At 32.7% G+C, this 20,960-nt stretch overlaps 2 protein-coding genes across 2 annotated transcripts; both read left to right on the forward strand.

The window, feature by feature from the left end:
• The first annotated feature begins 604 nt into the window (after positions 1-604).
• On the forward strand, positions 605-7,249 carry EER5 (proteasome family protein). The gene is made up of 9 exons (XM_011095420.3): positions 605-942; positions 1,947-2,083; positions 2,162-2,255; positions 2,360-2,724; positions 3,138-3,225; positions 6,402-6,478; positions 6,558-6,632; positions 6,714-6,819; positions 6,938-7,249. The coding sequence occupies exons 1-9, from the start codon at positions 772-774 to the stop codon at positions 7,067-7,069; spliced, it is 1,245 nt and encodes a 414-aa protein (XP_011093722.1). The 5' UTR covers positions 605-771; the 3' UTR covers positions 7,070-7,249.
• Positions 7,250-14,177: 6,928 nt separating this feature from the next.
• LOC105173614 (potassium channel AKT1) lies at positions 14,178-20,423 on the forward strand. The gene is made up of 11 exons (XM_011095421.3): positions 14,178-14,549; positions 15,778-16,143; positions 16,260-16,317; positions 16,402-16,719; positions 16,852-17,097; positions 17,183-17,281; positions 17,410-17,442; positions 17,530-17,715; positions 17,935-18,129; positions 18,225-18,300; positions 19,258-20,423. The coding sequence occupies exons 1-11, from the start codon at positions 14,344-14,346 to the stop codon at positions 20,136-20,138; spliced, it is 2,664 nt and encodes an 887-aa protein (XP_011093723.1). The 5' UTR covers positions 14,178-14,343; the 3' UTR covers positions 20,139-20,423.
• The last annotated feature ends 537 nt before the right edge of the window (positions 20,424-20,960 follow it).

Consider the following 20,960-nt stretch of genomic DNA (forward strand, 5'->3'; position numbering starts at 1 on the left):
CAAACAAAGTCTCCATACACACAAAAAAATAAGTCCAAAAGTTTTGTCATGCCATATATGCAGATGTGAAGTTTCACTTACATCTTACGTGGTATTAAATCTTTCAAGACTTATATTATATTTTAAAATAATATGTAATTTTTTTCGCACCACACGTACGAAAAAGATTACAAATTCGAGGAGAAACTTAATTCTTGGATCGCTACTTGAAAACAAGAATAAAGGGGATAATCATCGCTTCCAAAAAATTATAATTATGTTGATTTAAATTTATTAAAAGAATTATTTGTCCATATTTTTTTAGTATTGAAGATCTTTTTCATATTTTTCAAAATTTGAGTGGTAAGTAAGTTTTAATGAGAATGGAGATTTAAATTTGTGTTACACTTAATGCTCATTAATTTATGAATAATTATAAATAAGAATAAAATATATAAATCAGTAAATTATATTTGACAAATAAAAATAAAAAAATTAATTTAAAAGTATTATCAATACAATAAAATTTTAATAACACATCACTACAAATCATTATTTATGAGCGAAAATAATATTTAATTTTTAGATTAGTATTGATAAGTATAATTTCTTTTCCAGCTATATGAGGGGAATAAAAGAAGCAATGAAGCAATCTTAAGTGGGACCCACCCAATAATCAGCGGGTCAAGCAAATCCCAAAAACCCGCACCCGCTCCACAGAGCAACGCTCAAACCCTAGCAAAGCACCGGCGGTGGAGCTGTTGACAGTTTGCTTCTACTGTGGCAGCAACAATGGCGGCATATGTAAGCATGGGAGAAGCTCACCGGCGAATCACTGAGTACCTGAATCGATTCTCAGACGCCGTGTCGTATCAAGACGGGAAAACTCTCAGCCGCCTGGTATCGGTGTCCTCTGACGCCGCCGTCCTTGTCTCTCTCGCCGAAGCACTCAACACATTCCAGGTTTCTTTTTATTTTATTTTTCATTTCCGTAATCTTCTATTTAAAGCACTTGGAAACAGTATTGCATGTGTAGAGCTGTAGCCTTCTGGAAATTGGTTTAATGGCACTTATGCGCAGCATTAATTTGAGGACATCAGTGCTGGTTGTTTTAGTTCGTTTGTAGGAAAGCTATGCTGTTTTAGGCTTCAGATACGCTGAAATTGGGAATTATTGGATTATATAACTGGTTTGGCTTTAAGTTTGCGGGGCGAGTTGAACTGTATCTATTTTCACTGACTAAATGCGTTATCAGATGATGTTCATAATTCAGCTGCCATTTGACATTTTAAATTTGCTTTTCATACTGAAGAAGCGGTCAATTATTTTCCAATGATTTCTAATCTTGGAGGTGCCATAGGAAGACTAGATGAATGCATTCACTTTTTGTTTGGATTGATGGATTTGGGGGTACAAATTTCAAATTCATAATAACAAATCCTTTCCATTTGTTTGGAAAGTCCATATTAGAAAGGATTTCAAAGCCCAAAACTTTCATTTTGAGCTATATTTTGTAGAATATGATGGATTTCCAATTTTTTGAATTGTTCTTAGAGATATATGCATATGCAAACACTCAATTCTGGGACTTTGAAAATTCACTACCTTTTTGCTTCCTTTTTCGTATTTAAATTATTTCCATGATGGAGTTCTATTTTTGTTTGCCAAAAAATTCAACATCAGATTATCATGAAACTCATCTAATGAGGTGATGTGCGTATGCGGAACTACGAAGTACCTATCCATTTTTAGAAGGTTTAATTTGTTACTAATTAGTGATTGTAACTGTGTATTGCTTCCAGAAGGTAAAGGAAGCTTATAATGTTCTTAATATACATTAATGGGAAGTTTTTGTGCCTGAATGTTCTCATGCGTACTTTTTTAATGTTAATGCTTAGGAATCTTCTTTGGGAGCTATGGCTTTTCAGTTGTTAACAGGTCTTTGACTTTGCTATTTATATCTACAGGATGCTAATAGACTTTTTAGGCAATCTGAGAAATACTCCCAGTATGCGGACATTCTACTTCCTATGTTTCGTGCCTTGCAGAGTTATCGGCTAAGAAATTTAGTTGAGTCTTACCTGGCCTTTGAAAAAGCATCCAAGTATGTCACTTTAACTTGAATCTCTGATGGTTAAACTTTCTGCATGATATTGTGATTCCTAATGATTCAGAATTGTAGTGCTTTTCTTCAGGAATTTCGAAATTGGGAATCTGCTTGGGCTTTGGAAGCATTGTATGTGATTGCATATGAAATTAGGATTCTTGCTGAGAAGGTAAGATAAAACAAATTCTTCTTTTGTCCTTGTGGCATATTTATCTATGTATATATTGAAAAGAAGAATTCAAGATCAACTGATTTATGTTGTTGCATATGAAGGCTGATATAGAGTTGGCTTCAATAGGGAAAACCCCAGAAAAATTGAAAGGCGCCGGTTCTTTCCTCATGAAAGTATTTGGGGTTCTTGCTGGGAAAGGACCAAAACGTGTGGGAGCTTTATATGTGACATGCCAACTTTTTAAAGTTTATTTCAAGCTGGGGACTGTTCACCTATGTCGCAGTGTAATAAGAAGTATTGAAACTGCCAGGATTTTTGACTTTGAGGAGTTCCCCGTCAGGGATAAAGTCACTTACATGTATTACACTGGTCGTTTGGAGGTGTACAATGAAAACTTTCCAGCTGCAGACCATAAACTATCATATGCTTTGACACATTGCAATGCACAGAAAGAAGCAAACATAAGGTTTGGATAGTAAATGCTTTTCTTTTGATTATATTGTTATTCACAAACCTGAATCTGGAGCAAACTTGGGATATCCCAAAGCAGTTCCACAACTTAATTTCTTCAAAGCTAGACACATTTTTGTTTACGTGGTGAGCTATTGTATGCAGTTCATAATTATGGTTAATGTAGGTCTTGTTTGTTTACTATATTTCATCACTTACTGTCACTTGTAAAAGCTTTTTCTTTTGTTTAGTTTCATTCGATCTTTATGCTCTGTTACTTCAGAGTTAAGAAGTTGTACCGATGTGTAATATCATGTTTACCTTGGTAGATTCTCTGCAAATTCGGTACTGCTATAATTTGGCGTTTAATTAAACATTCTAATGAGGGTCTGCAGATTGAGTCATTAACCTTCTCTTCTTGTTATGTAGGATGATTTTGAAATATTTAATACCTGTGAAACTCTCCATAGGCATCTTACCCAGACAATTGCTTCTTGACAAGTTTGACCTAAATGAGGTAAGATCTGTCTACCAACCTTTTCTATTTATTCCAATTGTAAGATGATCAGTTGTTCCTCCTTCCTATTTGGTTCACTTTTTAATTTACCCCTGTTGCTGTCCCTCATAGGACAGATACCATTTCTTTGAGCAACATCCTAGATGTAATTTTATTCATTACCATAACTTTCAGGTTCAGACTCTTTTATAAGTTAGTCTTCTTGTGTATTTTGAATGTATGTTGTATGGATATGGCTAGGGATATATGGATACAACACAATACATGCATTATGATTCAAAAATGATAAAATCTGTCGATCATGTGTATGGTACCACAAGGTTAGTAATTTTATTTATATTGAAAAAAAAGTAAAATATTTCATAATTTGTGTCTAAGAAAATCTTTGAAGTGATATTATGGTTAGGGAGGAAAATAGATTTCTTTAATATATGGTAAATATATCTCTAATTCATCTATATCTATATCAATAATCCTTAACCCTCAATTAGTATAGATATTTATAGTGCTCTCCCCTAATGTTGAGTGTAAATACACCTACTCAGGTTCGGGAAATACATTTAGTACCCAGTCGTTGGTTATTGTCTAATAAATGGACCAAACTGTTGGTACAGTTAATGAGATCTACTAACATCACCATAAAAGTTGGACGAAGAGTTTTACCTGGGAGATGACTAATTCAAGTGTTATACAGTTAGATAAATCTCTAGTATGAGGATTAGTCTGAATACAAACAAGCCCCTTAAAGTTTTTAAAATTACATATATCTTCTTCGAATATTTATTACCATCTTTAATTTAATCCCAATTAGTTGTTATACTATCTGCATGATTATTCTGATAAATGATAAATTTGTATCATATTTTTCCTTCAAAATTTGTACAAGTATCTCTAGAAGTTTGAAGTCCGACCATAAGTTATTAGTGCCTAAAGAATTAACTACATATATCTCTTACGTTTTATTTTTTTATATCATTTTTCTTCCTTTTTGAAATGTTCTTGGTCCTTGTTATGTTATTACCATAATCGTATGAATAATCAATCAAAATCTTGTATCCAAGAACCCTGTTTTAGAAGTTACCATGAATTTTCTTATATTATATATCAAGTATAATATGAGTGAAAATTAAGGAGAAAAGATAATGGCCCAAATTGATATTAAGATCTAAGCATAGTGTTATAGGGTTGTGTAATTTGCAAATTTAGCTTGGTATATGTTAAAGTCCCTTCAAATATTTAAGATATTTTATGGTTTTATTAGAATAATCATTGAACTCTGTGTGTACTTGTAAAATAAAATAAATTGAAAGGATGTAACTGTAATATGAGACCTTAGGGAAGGTCCCTATATGTTGAATAAACTTCAAGGCATGTTTGTGTGATTTCTGATGAAGGGCAAAAGAGTTTCATTAAAAATACTAGGGTCTTTATAGTTGTCTTTAATGTTAGAGGAGGTAGATATAATTTTCTAGATTGAGTGGTTTACCTGTAATATCAAGCTTAGAATAGGGCGATGTAAATATCCCTATGCATAACTATTGTAAAGTATCATCAGGTTAAAGGGTTTCTTTGATTTTTTGATGTGACTAGAATATCCAGATAATGATATTAATTTCAACAACATTTATATCATCTTAAACAATGTGCTCATAATCTGTTGAATTAATAAAATGAATTAATTACACCAGTGAAGTTAGACTTGTATCGTAATAAGATTTTTTGGGTTCATTGAATTATAATAAACTTGTAATTACAAATACTTAAGTTTTTTTTTTTATTAAGAATGAATATATTTTATCTAAATTTATTCTATATCTATACATCCAGATAATTATATTGATTTCAACAGAATTTATGTAAAATAATATTTTTATTATATGCTGATAATCTCTTGAATTTGTAAAACGTATTAATTACACCATCGAAGTTAGACTTGTATTATGATATGATTTTATGAGTTTGTTGAATTATATAAACTCCTAATTGGTCCATTGAGTACATTTCTTGATACATTTACAGTACTTCATTTTTTTTTTATTAAGAATGTATATGTTTTATCAAATTTTATTCTTTATCCATATATTATATATATTTTGTACGTTGTATTTGTATTATACTAAGTACAAATAACTTGAAATATTTTATGTAACTATTTTGTGAATACTAAATTTGTAAAAAAAAGACTCTCTACATAAAGTTACTTGGAGGTAATTAATTGTGGTATGATTTTCGTTCCTTTCAGACACATTTCCGAATCTGGTTATGCATTTTCAGAAAGTAACAAACTGAAATAGCCTTTTCATAAACCATAAGCAAAGGTGCGGTTTCAAGTGGTTTTGCAGTTCGTAAGCAAGCTTGATTCCAAATTAAAAGTAGTTAAAGTATTTACCTTTATTAGAAATAAAATAGAACTATAATTGTCTCTAAGTATGGTAGTTTATAAGCATACATATAATGCACAACACTTTATGACAAAAAAAGTCTCAAGAAAAGTAAAGTTATTTCATTACATGAATTCAAATTGCACAATAAATAATTTAAGAACATTGATAGCTGAAAATCTTTGACTAAAAGTATTTTGAGGATTTAATTTTCACGTGATGATAACCAATATACCAAAATAAATCTACAAGATAAATAAAAAATTTAATATAAGCAAAAATAAGAAGAATTACAAGAGACGTTTGTTGTCTACTTTTACCAATTTAACACATCAAAAACCTTACTAATTTCAATTTGCTATCAACATATTGTTCTTTTTCCAAATTTTTTTATGTAGTTAATTTATAAAATTTAATAATATATGTATATTTTGTTGTTCGATTTTGTGGTTGTTTTCTTAGTTATAGCCGGCCGCCAACCATAAAGTGCATTGCCGTTCTATTCTAATATTATAATCGCAACTTATTGAATAAATTCTAACAAAAATTTTAGTTTGGTTTGGTTCAGTTTATATAATTAGATAGTAGATATGATAAATGAATTGAGGAACACATGGAGCTGCATTTCCTTTGTGTATATAGCACTAAAATATAGGCCCTTATTTTGTACTTTGTCTGAAGAAGCTTCCTTTTTCTTTTCTGGGTGTATCTCTTTGGAAGTGCAATGAAGGGGAATTTCCACCTCTGTCTTTGATCACTGGTTTAAGATGTTCTGGTTTAATCTATTTTTTGCAGTACAGTGATGTAGTGCTTGCTCTGAAAAGAGGTGATCTTCGTCTTCTAAGACATGCACTTCAGGAACACGAGGACAGGTACAAATAGATTCTCCATTATATAGTTTTATAATGCATTCATTTTCTCTAAATATTGAGCGCTCTACGTGAATATCAGGTTCTTAAGGGCAGGTGTGTACCTTGTTTTAGAGAAGTTAGAACTCCAAGTTTACCAGCGATTAGTTAAGAAGATGTAAGTAACGATGTTATGTTGCTCCTTACTTGTGCTTGTTAAGACAAGTATCGATAATTGCCAAATCCATACCTATTGCAGTTATATAATGCAAAAGCAGAAGGATCCGAATAAAGCCCACCAGATCAAGTTGGATGTTATTGTTAAAGCACTGAAATGGCTTGAGATCGACATGGATCTCGATGAGGTACTTGTTCCACATGTTTGTGCCTTTTGGGGTCACATTGCTTCAGTTGGTTCTTCGCTAACCAGCTACATCATTCGTCACTTTGATTTGTCCTTAGCTTTTCTGATCTTGTGTGCAGGTGGAGTGCATAATGTCCATTCTTATTTACAGGAATCTAATGAAAGGCTACTTCGCTCACAAGAGCAAAGTAGTGGTTCTAAGCAAACAAGATCCTTTCCCTAAACTAAACGGCAAACCCGTCAACTCATAGAGACAGAATCTGGTTATACCAGCATTTGCTGGTTGTATTCTAGTCAATGTAGCAACCTCGTCCAAGCACCCTCGGTATCTTATACGAAGGAATGTAGATGATATAACTGTATAACGGACCATTGACCATTGTAGTTTACTGCATTATCGCAGCCACTATTTTGTACTTCGAATTTCTCTACTTTTCACACGTGTTTTCTTGGTTGATGAAAATATGAAGGAATAAGCAACAGGCAGGCACCAAGGAAGATCCGTTTTTGGTGGCTTCTGCCTAACACAAAGATGAAGTTTCCTTGGTCGAGTTATAAAGTTGTGTTGTTTCCCAAAGGCCACCTAAACATTTTGCAGACTAATACGCGGAGTGCCATAAATTGGGCCAATCCGGGACTTGGAGGAGGATAATTCAAAGGAATGGTAGTTGAAGAAATGTCTTCAATTATATATATACAATAGCTGTTGTGGTATGACATCTCTGCGTATATAATAAATAATTTTTTATATGTTAAAGTATAAATAAGAATAGAATACATAACTTAACATATCACATTTCGACAAAAGAAAAAAAAATCAACTTAAGTGTGTTAAAATAACAAAAAAATTTAATGTAGTGATGTCACAAATTGTGTTTAAGTGAGAAGTGTTCTTTTTGTAGGATTACCTACATTTAGGCCTTTTAAGAATGTGAAATTATATTCCTCAGTTTTGAACTACACTTACACATTTTTAAAAAAAAATTACTATTTATACCTTACGTCAATATTTTTCGTTTAAATCATAAGGGAAGTTGATTTGGGATGTTAAAACACTTCCCAGAGTCAATTTTTTCCTAAGTTAATTGCAAAGGATGGCTTACCTACTGCTAGGTTGCTTTTCCTTATATATAAAACAGGGGAGTCCTGTTTGCTCAGTTTGCTCGATAGAAGAAGAAGATATAAATCATATTTGGTCTAAATGCAAAAGATTTGATGATGTTGGTAGGTCATTTCCAAGATTCCATCAGAATCCCAACATTATTATCTTACTGAATAGATTAAAGCACAATACTCATTTACAATGAAGCCATTTTCAGATTTTGGCCTATGGATGAATATCTCATCCACAAACACTTAACACAGAATAAAACACATCACTTCATCAAATGGACCCCGATAAATCAGGTTTAGCGATCATCAATTGCTGGGTTCATGAGCTTGATTTTTGAAGGCCTTGTGCAGGATTGTTGGCTGATTTTAAATCACTTATTTTGCATCATTGTTATAGAGAGGAGAACAAACCAATGGACCTTTTGGCTCAAAGGGCTTCCACCTTAGGCTTAAGGGAATATTATGATACCTATCTCTCTTTTTTGTATCCCTTACTTACAAAAATATATGTTTTCTTCGTCTCTCAAACTCATTAACTCCTCTTATAACAACACTGTCAGGTTATATAAATGTTTGTTTGGTTTTGTTCAACAAAAATATTTTTATTTAAAGTTTAGTTTATTTTACATTTAATCAGTTATCATGTAGTTAAATAAATGTAATGAAAAATTTAAAGGAATAATTACATTTACACCGCTTGATCTATGGTCTGCTTACATAAACCACCTTTATCTTTTAAATAATTACACATACACCCACCAAAATATCCTTATCATTTACACAAACCACCCCTTATTTTTTTTAAAAATTACACACACATCTTAAAAATGTTAGCATCATTACATAAACTATTCCTATTTTTTTTGGGTGTTAGGAGTAATTTTTATAATTATGCAAAAAAATATGGGTGATTTTTATAAATAGAGTATAGGTTAGGGGTGTAAATGAAATTATGCTATGCCTTGGTCATTAGTATATTAAAAAAGAAAAAGTGTATTTTGTAAGTAGTTGGTCGGGCAGGGGAACCCCTACGGACTACGTGTACGAATAGGCCCTGATGATCTGTCCCAGTTTTGACTTCCATGAACCAATCCCTCAGTTTCTCCCTTTGTTTCTTTCGGTTTTTCAATTTGGATCACGAGAAGGGAATATGACACCCCACATTTTCATTTCACATAATTCTCATACCCCGATTTTGCATTCATTGCAGTAAGTCTTTGGTCGGAAATTTTAATCCAAATCGAATTTAAAGAAATTTGAAGTAATTATTTAGTAAAAATAATATATTTGTCGTATAATTGATGTCTAATTAAAAAAAAATGAGTATATTATATTTAAAATTTAAATAATTTAAATAAACTCGAAGAATTTATTATTATAAATTTGAAATTCATAATTACAAATCTAATGATCTATCCAAATGTACCTTGGTTTCTATGTGTAAATAAGATATTTAAGTAATCGATTTCACACCTTGATTTATAATTTATGTACCGATACTTGCTCTTGAATAAAATAATTTAATTTAAATCAATTTAATTTTGTTAGTCAGCATAGTTACTTAAAATTTCGTTTGGTTCAAGTGAGAAGAAAAGAAAAGTTGGAAAGGGGATGGGAAGGGAAAGAATAATAATTTTCCTTCAAGTTGTTTGATATGATTTGGAGGGGAGTAAATTTTAAATTCTTCCTCTTGTTTAGTATGAGGCAAATGGATTGACAAAAGAAGATTAATTTTTATAATTTTATTGAAAAACCCTTCTTTTTATTTATTGAATTAGAAAATAAATAAATTAATATTATACTAATATTATTTTAGTATATCAAAAATTTTAAAATATTTATCAAAATGAGTATTGTTCATTTATTTATTGCTCAAGTTAAATAACATAAAAATTGCTAACAATATTTTCAACAAACGAATTCAAGTTCAGACATTAGTGCCTTTATTGGTACCAAAACAATTTCGGAGAAAATATATATATATATATATATATATATATATATGATATATATGGGTAATAGAGTAAATCAAAATAAAAATTGTATTTTTTTGGCCTTATACTTTCACTTTTTCGCTCAATTTTGGACGAAACAAAAGTGGACTCCGGAAGGGTTTCATATATATTGAGGTTTACTTTATTTTCATCTCTTCCCCTAACCAAACACCAAATTATCTATTGTGCATTCATTTTTACTTCCATACTCCCATTTTTCAACCCAATCAAACACATTAAACATTTCCAACCAAACACTCTAAACACACTAAAAAAACGTGGATTCTTATCTTATTATTATCTTCTTTCTTGATTTCTTAGTACTAAATCTATTTCTATTACAAGTTATCACCAACATTCATTTGAAAACTTTCTTCATCCATCAAATTAAGGAATTATTGATAGAAACGTGTGGTTAGTGCAAGTTGGAGGAAAAGGCCAAGGAATCTTTGCAGAAATCTTTCTAGGGGAAAAAGGGGGATGCATCTTTGCATAAATGATGTGTGGATGATCAAAAACATGATATCAGTTGTTGCAATATGAGGAGAAATAGCATTTTTAAGTCTGGTAATTTATATTCATGTCACTTTTGTTTCTATTCATTACGGGATTAACACTTTTAGTTCCATAACTTAAAAAAAATTAGCACTTTTGATCTCCATGCACTTTTTCGTCTACAATTTAACAATGTATGTCACATGCCTAGCACATTGCAATTAAGTATTTTTTATTGAAAGAAAAATTGTCTCTTTTTCAATAGTAGCATATGAGTGCTTCATTTGACCTTCTTAATTCACTTGTGGAAGACATGATTCTTTGTGTTGCTTCTAGTTGGCTTCAATTTATACAAATATGGGAAGGATATGATTCAATTTTTACAAGAGAAGAGAGAAATTGCTATGTTTTCTGCCCTAATTTCCTTCAAAATTTATTGTTTTCCCTCAAATGTATTATATTTTTTCTCCAAAAACGATTCCAAATTGGAAAAGAAACCAATTTTCTCTCAAGCAAAAAATACTTAACAATCAAATACTAGGTACGTGCTCTACACCATTAATTGTAGACAAAAAAGTGGATGATGACCAAAAGTGTTAATTTTTTAAGTTACGAGACCTTCCTGGTGATGTTCTCGTGTGTTCTTTTTTTACATGACACAAATTAAATCTTCAACTTACCTAAGTACATTAGGAATATTTTATAAATAGATAATTAGACTTTAGATAGACTTTCAAAATATGGACAGACAACATATTTTTTTCCTGACTCAATGAAAAAAAATGGTCAAAAAATAACTCTCTATATTCAATTCCATGTCCCTTGACTTTGAGAAGTTTAAAGTTAGAACATATTTATAATCTATATTATTGATACAAAGTGGTAGTTTTATACCACTACACCAAATTATTATAATACCAAAATAAATAGGACGCCAAAGTGGCCCTCTCCAATAATATGTAGTGTATATGATGTATTAGTCTAACGATTAAAACTGAAATTTTACGAATAAGTTTGAGATCATGGATTCGAGTTTCACTATGATACTTATCTCATTTTATATATATGTAGTTTGTTCATTGCCTCATTTCATGTGAATTTATTGTAATTATTACATGAGTTTTTGAGTAAAATATATTTTAGTACCCGAGTTTTAGTGTTATACTTAAATTATTACATGAGTTTTTGCAAATGGTATAATTGATATTCGAGTTTTTTCATAAATAGTGAATTGATACGTGAGTTTTTACATAAAAGTCAAATAGATGCATATCTTTATTAATTTACTATTAAATATCATATATAATTTATATACTAAACTAATTTACTATTAATTCATTATAATCATTTGAATTGTTATAATAGTATATTTTATTTAATCATAGGACTGTGTTGTGCAGCTTATATTGATTGGATAAATTAAATAGAGTTATATATATATATATAATTATTTCTTCACTTAATTGGCATGTAAATCTTATTCCAAAACTGAAAGTTTTGTAATATGGAAATTAACTATAATTATTTCTGGTATTTACGTTTATTTATATCAATAAAGGATGATACATAGGAATAAAATATTTAAAATTTGACTTTTTTATTCTCTTTTGATACCGTATGACTTATTACGTCATTCAATATATTCGAATCAACGAACATATTTAAAGTAATCAAAGAAATAAAAAATTACTACAAAAATAATAAATATACACTTATGTTCATAAAATTTGAATTCACGACTTTTGTTTAATGAAACCTCGATGTCGTGACACAAAAAATTGACTTTGTTATTTTGAGGCAAAAGCATAGAAGCAGAAGCTTGTAGCATTTAATAGAAAAGCACCGCAATTATGATTTGGAGATTTATGAAAAATTTACTAACCATACTTCATTTTGACTTCACAAAGCAAAGAAGAAAATCATAATTACTTCCATAATCAAACTGACCAATTAAATTAAAATAAAGAAACCATCACACATCGACATAAACGTGAAACACCAAAAACCAAGATTTAAAAGGGTAATTTTTAACGTGTTTTTATTTGAAAAATTATAAATATTTTTTTGAAATTAATGATTGTCCAAAAATTATCTCCCAGACGGCTCATTATAGGAGATATTTGCTAGATGACCGTTAATTTCAAAAGAATATTTGTAATTCTTTAAATAATGAAAGAGTATTTATAATTATTGTAAACTTCAAGATAACCCTTTGTAATTTAAATCAATCAAAATTTGGCAATGTGGTTTTGGTCGATTGGCAAAGTTGAGATCTGATTGTGGATTTGAGCTCCAAAAATGGTTGGTGTCGATCGAAATGTACTCTTGATCTGAACTCTCGATCTATTGAATCAATTTTTAAATTTGAATGTATTAAATCATATGACGAATCACATATTAAAAGAAAAAATCAACCCAAAAAAATTTATTTCTTGATCCAAATCAATTTTTAAAAATTTGTAGGATTCAAGTTTATTTTTCGTAGTAAATTATATTATTTTATATTAAATAAAATTCAAGACATACGCATACAATAAGCTAGTCGGGTTGTAAGACGGGTTCTCATCAATGAACAACGGATCGTAATTTTAGAATCACATTTGTTAGGAGGGGTTTGAGTTTTGCGCTCTTACCCCAAAACAAGATCAATTTCATTTTCAACGTGGGCTGAAGACACCTATAATATAAACAAATAAAAATGTACAAAATCAATAAACAATAAGGTAATATTTTCCTTTTCTCTTTCGGGTAAAATATTTTTATCATATTGCATTAATTCTTTTTACTTATATTAGGTAATTAACATAAATGCAACACACTTAAAAAAATAATAATAATACTTTTTGGCCCTTACTATATTATTAAAGTCGAGGGATTTCTTATGCGTATGGATGAAATCAGCCCCTCTATAGGAACAAAAAGGACAGATTATTTTTTTATTATTTTTTTCCTCTTAATTCTCTTATTGTCTCTTCTCTCTATTGTATTATATTTTTTATCTCCATAAATTTTACAATATTTTGTAAATATATTACGTTGAGTTAAAGAGAGCTTCAAATTTATTTATTTAATTCTAAATAAAAAGTCACGATATGACATATTATAAAAATATCGCATTAATTGCACTGATGCATAATGTATATATATAGAGAGCGATAAAGTAAGCTATATTTCCTGATATTTGAAATAATTACGAATACCTATTTATTATTGAAAAATTATTAGTACCCCTCCAAATGAAAAATAATTATGTAGTTCTTACACGATGAGGTAAATTACTAACTTATCCTTATTGGTTTTTTTAAAGAATAAAATATTAAAAAATAAAAAAATTGGGGATGAGTAGAGTAAATAATACATTGAGAATATTAATTCATAAAAATATTTTATAAAATTATTGATCATAATTCAGAAGGACATTTTGGATAGTTCACCACAGATTTTCGATGAAATCCTACTAGATAAGTTGGTTGTTATACGAATATTAAAATCAGGGATATTTATAAATTTTTAATAATGTAATTAATTATACAAAATTTTAAACAAAATAGCTATAATTTGTCCTATATATTATAATTATTAATTGAATTTCTGACATACTTTTTATACCAAGAGATCAAACATGCGGTAGCTACTAGTCAACTATTAATTATAAAACCATTAAATAAAAGGGTAAAAAGGTCAAAAGGGAAGAACCCTGATTGAATGAATTCGTGTAGTATATTGACAACGTCACGAGGTGGTGTCCGGTGTCAACGAGAGACTTTCTTGAAAGTGAAGGCTGTAGTGTAGGGACACGGCCCAGAGATTTATAGCATAAAATATTTTGCCGCTGAGCCTCCCATGTAGCTATATAAGGAGAGCCATAGTGCAAGAAGAATTGATTCAGAGCCAAAAACAAGCAGCAGGAAGATTGAGAAAGAATGGTGGATGTTTATGGTAAGAGAAGAGGGAGGTTGTTCGGAGCTTCAATGTGTGGCGGTGCAGAGTCACAGGAGATTGAGCAGTTGTCGAGAGAGGGCAGCCATTACAGCCTTTCAACTGGGATTCTTCCTTCACTTGGCGCCAGAAGTAATCGCAGAGTCAAGCTTCGGTCTTTCATTGTTTCACCTTATGATCGCCGTTACAGGTTTCCCTTACTTTGCTTTTCCGAAGAACCCTTTTTTGTTTTCTTGCGCGCGCTTGCATGTTCTTGTTTTCTGCGTTTGTGCTACTCATGTGGGGTCTTTTTTATTTGTTTCTTCTTGGATTCATCGTTCTTTGAGGAATTCAGTTCTTTTCTTGGTTTCTCTTTGATGGGATTGTGGTTTTTTTCTTTTCCTTTTTATATTTTTGGTTAGAAGTATTTGATTAGATTACAGTAATTTCTGTTTTGTTTTTATTACTTGGTTTGTTGTTTAATCCTCTCTCTGGCTGCCCTGAGCATGCTGTCCCTTCTTTCCTTCTTGCTTGATTAATGTCGGTGATGACTAGTTTCTCAAAGTCCAATTTTTTTGGTTGTGTTGTCACTTTTTAATTTAAGGATCAGCACTTTTACTACCGAATTCATAATTCTTCCGCCCCTTTTCCAGGAAAATAACATAGAAGATCTCCATAATTGACTGCCCCTTGATTCTTTCATTTTTAATTCTTGGAGAAGTTTGACAGTACCCATGATTTCTTTTGTAATTTTTGGTTTTTACTGGACTGTGTCTATGGAGAAAGATCATTTGACTAGCACATATATTTCTGGTCAAAAAGAGGCATGCCTGTTTTGATAAATAATTCTTTGGTCATCAATTAACTTTCAAACTTTTATGTGTATCTTCGGGAGTTCACCAACCTTTTTTCCGAATCTTTCTCCGAATTTCAATTAAATGAATTAAACATATGTTCTTTTCTAAACGGTTGGTGGAGACATGGTTTCTTTGATGTGGACCATGTTGATAATCTTTTATACTGTGCCTAATCCTTGTTCAAAATTTGTGCTTTTGTTGATAAAATCCTTTTCAGAGACTTTTCTTGAACAAATTTGAGAAGTAGGACGTTTTCATTTTGAAACTCTCTTGGAACATGAATGCATAATGAAGTTTCGAATTTCGTTTCGTGTGTATTAATAAAAGCTGTCCAAGTTCTACGAGCTTGTTGACAGGTCATATGAACGTTCATTTACTTTTGTCTGGATTAGTTGCAGGCTCTTGTTAATTTTACCACAAAACGGTTGGATGAAAATTTACTGTTTTATTTATACATTTAATTTGTTTGGATTTATCCAATGCATGGAATTTCTTTTCCCTCTGCACGAATTTGTTAGTTCTTAGCTACAAAAGATTAGTCTACCTTTTGCTAAAATCACCTCAGGTGAACTAATACTGCAGAGCATGGGAGACCTTTCTGGTTGTTCTGGTCATCTACACTGCTTGGGTGTCTCCATTTGAACTTGGGTTTCTTGATAAGCCAGAGGGGCCTCTAGCCATTACGGATAATGTTGTAAATGGATTTTTTGCCATCGACATTGTCCTCACTTTCTTCGTAGCTTACCTGGATAGAAATACATATCTCCTTGTTGACAACCCAAAGCAGATTGCTTGGAAGTATGCGACCTCTTGGTTGGCATTTGATGTCATATCCACAATCCCCTCCGAACTTGCTCGGAAGATCTCCCCCAAACCTTTACGGACGTATGGCTTATTCAACATGCTTCGTCTCTGGCGTCTCAGAAGAGTTGGTGCGTTGTTTGCCAGGTAAGAATGCTTTATATTCACAAGTAACAATTTGATACACCATATTGACTCTAGTTTAGAGGAAAGATACCTCATCTTTTGCTATAGTCCCTTTAATTTCTTTTTACCAAAAACAGATTGGAGAAAGATAGAAATTTCAACTACTTTTGGGTTAGGTGCGCAAAGCTTATATGCGTAAGTCCAAGTTAGATTCTTAGATAACTGTAGGTGAAAAGAAATGGGATTTGAATGATTGAACTATCTTATTTCTGCATGTAGGTTACCCTTTTTGCAGTTCATTGCGCTGGCTGCTTTTATTATCTACTTGCTGCCCATTACCGTGAACCAGAGAATACTTGGATTGGAGCATCTATGCATGATTTCCTTCAGCGGAGCCTGTGGGCTCGTTATGTAACTTCAATTTACTGGTCTATCACTACCCTCACTACTGTTGGCTATGGAGATTTGCATGCTGAAAATACAAGGGAGATGATATTTGACATTTTCTACATGCTCTTTAACCTTGGACTGACAGCATATTTGATAGGAAATATGACAAATTTGGTGGTCCATGGGACTAGTAAGACTAGGCATTTTGTAAGTGACTCTTACTGTTCTATTATCTTAAACTCTAGTGAGCAAAGTTACCAAGTATCGTTTTGTTTCTATAAGGCCTCCAATTGATTAATTTGGTCTATCTCTGTTATGTCACCCGGGATCCAACAATAGAGAGATACCATCCAAGCTGCCTCAAGTTTTGCGCAGAGGAATCAGTTGCCTGCTCGCCTTCAAGATCAGATGCTATCGCATTTGTGTTTGAAGTTTCGAACCGATTCCGAGGGTTTGCAGCAGCAAGAGACTCTTGATTCACTTCCGAAAGCCATTCGCTCGAGTATTTCACATTTCCTTTTCTACTCTCTTGTAGACAAGGTATACCTGTTCCGTGGAGTGTCCAACGATTTACTCTTCCAGCTGGTAATTTTCTGTACATTCGATTTCTTTCCTTTTTCCATTTGTGGACTTTAACCAGTATCATATCTCATAGTATTTTGTATGAAAGGTCTCTGAGATGAAGGCCGAGTATTTCCCTCCCAAAGAGGATGTAATCTTGCAGAATGAAGCACCAACTGACTTTTATATTCTTGTAACGGGGGCAGTGGTAATGTTGGACTCTATAACCTTCGCTGTGTCTCCTCCCCTGAGCACTACGTCTCATACGCACTTTTCATCTAGATTCTTAAATGCACATTAGATATTCAAACTCATGATGTATAGATTACTTTACAGGATCTGTTGGAACTGAAAAATGGAGTTGAACAGGTAAGTTTCATTTGTAATTCAAAATAATTGTTCCAAAAGGTGCTTTCCCATAAAAAGATTGACCAAATCTGCAACAAATGATTTCAGGTTGTTGGAGAGGCCAAAACCGGTGAGCTTTGTGGTGAGATTGGTGTACTTTGTTATAGGCCTCAACTTTTCACTGCGCGAACGAAAAGATTAAGCCAGCTATTACGACTGAATCGTACCACATTCTTAAACATTGTTCAGGCAAATGTTGGTGATGGGACAATTATCATGAATAATCTTCTGCAGGTACATATAGTTATTAAAATCATTCTTTCTTTCTGATAAGGCCTTGGATTTATGACTTTCGGGGTGTTGTTTGACTGAAATACAATAAGAATATAAGATTCCTGCTGATATTGCGCTGAGTGAAATCATACAGTATATGGAAAAGTAAAACTGCAATGGTAAAGCTTTTTCTTTGTTACGTTCTTGAGCAATGTATACATTGATTTTCCATGTTGTCAGCATTTGAAGGAATTAAAGGACCCTATAATGGAGGGTGTTCTACTAGAAACTGAGAACATGCTCGCTCGGGGAAGAATGGACCTTCCTCTTACTCTATGCTTTGCAGCACTTAGAGGAGACGACTTATTGTTGCATCATTTACTGAAGAGAGGTCTAGATCCAAATGAATCAGACAATAATGGAAAGACAGCTCTGGTGAGTATATCCCGGTTTCTACAAACCTCATTTACTAAATAACCTAACTTTTTCTAAAGTACTTTCTGAATCTTTCTCATGGTCTATTTCTTCAGCACATTGCAGCATCAAAAGGAAACGAGAACTGCGTGCTTCTTTTGCTGGATTTTGGTGCCGATCCCAACAGCAGAGGTAAATTTTAGTGTACCAACATGGTATCTGGAATGCTTGCATGCAAAAATAGAGTAACTCACCGGAAATTACCAGAGTTACTATTTGAATCTTACAACCTTAATTCGTAAAGAGACACTCTGGTCTATGATTAACTCCTACGGAGCCACCACTTAATGTAAAACAAATAATCCTTTTCTTGAATCTAGTTGCAAAGTCGTCGGCTCAATTATTGTGCGATTTATTTTATTCCTTATTCTATAACGGACTGCATATCTTAAATCGATCTATCCTGGACCCTTCATTGGTTGGACAAAATTATTTATCATTGAGACTATTCAAAAGTGTGGTCAAAGCATTATGTTCTATACAGAGTCATCTAAGTTGCTATAGTTGCTGTGTTAATATTTAAGTCATTTTGACAAAAGAAACAGCTCTTCTTTCGAGTATCTTTAACTGGTTTATCTATGTTCCAAATCATGCAACGATGATTTGGTTTTATTTACTATATTTGTCATTTTCAAATTATTTAAAATTCAAGGGGCAGCGAGATGTCCTGATAATTTTCGGTTGACCTTTCAATATATAATTATGTACATGTTGAGATCAGATGATTGCCAGCTGACTGAATATGCACTCTACATATCCAATGGATCTGGATCAGATCTCAGGGTCACTTATTTATTAATATCTATACAATTTGCACGCATAGTAATACTGCTGAGGGCTCTTAATGAGTTATGGATTGGTTGATCAGTCCATCACTTTTATATTCCATCACTATTCACATAAGTTGACTATCTGAAGTCAAGTTGTGATTAAATATTCCTAGGTTCATCTACCATCGAGTATGATGTGCATTATTAACATTATTACTAGCTTACTTTGCTTAAAATGGAAACATTCTCCCTGCTTTTGTCGTTTTCCTTTCCTACATTTCAAGAGTGTCGGTCAATGTGCGTATTTGCTTGCATGCAGATTCAGAAGGAAGTGTACCACTATGGGAATCAATGCTTGGCGGCCACAAATCAGTTATTAAACTACTGTCAGATAATGGTGCTAAGTTAACCTCTGGTGACATTGGTCTATTTTCTTGCACGGCCACCGAACAAAATAGCTTGGATTTGCTCAAGGAAATAGTTCGTCGTGGGGGGAATGTCACTCAGCCAAAGAACAATGGATGCACGGCTCTTCACATTGCTGTTTGTGAAGGCAACATCGAAATAGTCAAATTTCTCCTAGACCAAGGTGCTAATATCGACAAAGCAGATGAAAATGGTTGGACGGCAAGAGACCTAGCCGAGCAGCAAGGACATGATGATATTAAGGAACTTTTTGAATCTTATAAAGGGGCCAACACCGACCGCACTGTCCCGATCCCTGAGGAGCGCCACGGAGTTCGTTTCTTGGGGAGATTTAAAAGTGAGCCTACAATCTTACCAGTTAACCAGGAGGGCTCATTTCCAGCATCAGATGGGTCGTGGGGAAGATCTCGTCCCAGGCGTAGAACTAATAATTTCTACAATTCGCTATTCGGGATCATGTCAGCCGCACAGACGGGGGAGAATAACTTGCTTTCGTCCCTGGATGGGGCACAAACTGCAGTAACCGGCAGAAGTTATGCTCCCAGAGTGACCATAAGCTGCCCTGAGAAAGGAGATTCTGCAGGAAAGCTTGTCTTGCTCCCAGACAGCTTCGAAAAACTATGGGAAATATGCGCTAAGAAATATGGTTTCTTCCCTGCAAAAGTTTTGAGCAAAGATGGAGCTGAGATCGATGACATTGTCCTAATAAGAGATGGCGATCATTTAGTTTTTGCCATTGGTGATAGAACGGATGAGGCTGGAGATCAAGCTTGAAGCAACTGCAAAGCAGTCGCGTCATGTTTTCTAATCCTTTTTGCAAATTTTTAGATTCTTTTTAGGTTTCCAACCATCTTTGTTTAGACTGGCAATGCTATTTGGATGCCGGTTTTTCACATATGAAATATTCACTTTTATACTACCCCTGAAATATTCTAAGAGCTTGCTTAAGTGTAAAGATGATAGTATTCATCCTGTCAGCTGCTACTCATGTTATGGGATCTTTACACCATGGTGTGATAGTTATTTTTTTTCATTGGATCAAAGTTGGATTTCCGACAATTCTTCTCGAAACTCGAATTCAGAGAACTCATGTGTATTTACTCTTAGAATTTGTTCATTATTTTGGTATGTGACTATGAAGCTGGTGTCCGTGAGGGTTAATAGTTTGAAGAAATACGAAAAAAGATTTAATTTTTTGTCTAAAAGATATTTTATAGAAAAAAAAGGGAGCTACACTAGGTAAGTTTTTGCTTCTCTGTTTATTTCCTCCAGAAACGGTCGCAGTTGCGGAAGCAGGACGGGAATGAAACATACATATATGATTGCGTTTGTCAATTTTGATGCCTTGTATTTCACACACTCCAAATCTATAAAGAACTGGAAGATAATAAAGATGAAAAGCTCAGATTGCAAAACTTTAGATTGTGATCGGAAAACATACCTATGAGGAATTCAGCTTTTGATGTAATGAAGCAATCCCACTTTATAGACAGCAACAGAGTAAGGGAAGAAGGAAGAAAAAACAATCTCTGGTAGTTTCAACACTGCAGTTTTGATATCTCTGATTCTTTCAGTTATACAAAGGGGAAGAGGAAC

This window comes from Sesamum indicum, linkage group LG11, assembly GCF_026168435.1.
Source record: "Sesamum indicum cultivar Baizhima isolate 11 linkage group LG11, ASM2616843v1, whole genome shotgun sequence".
In the NCBI taxonomy this organism is placed as follows: domain Eukaryota; kingdom Viridiplantae; phylum Streptophyta; class Magnoliopsida; order Lamiales; family Pedaliaceae; genus Sesamum; species Sesamum indicum.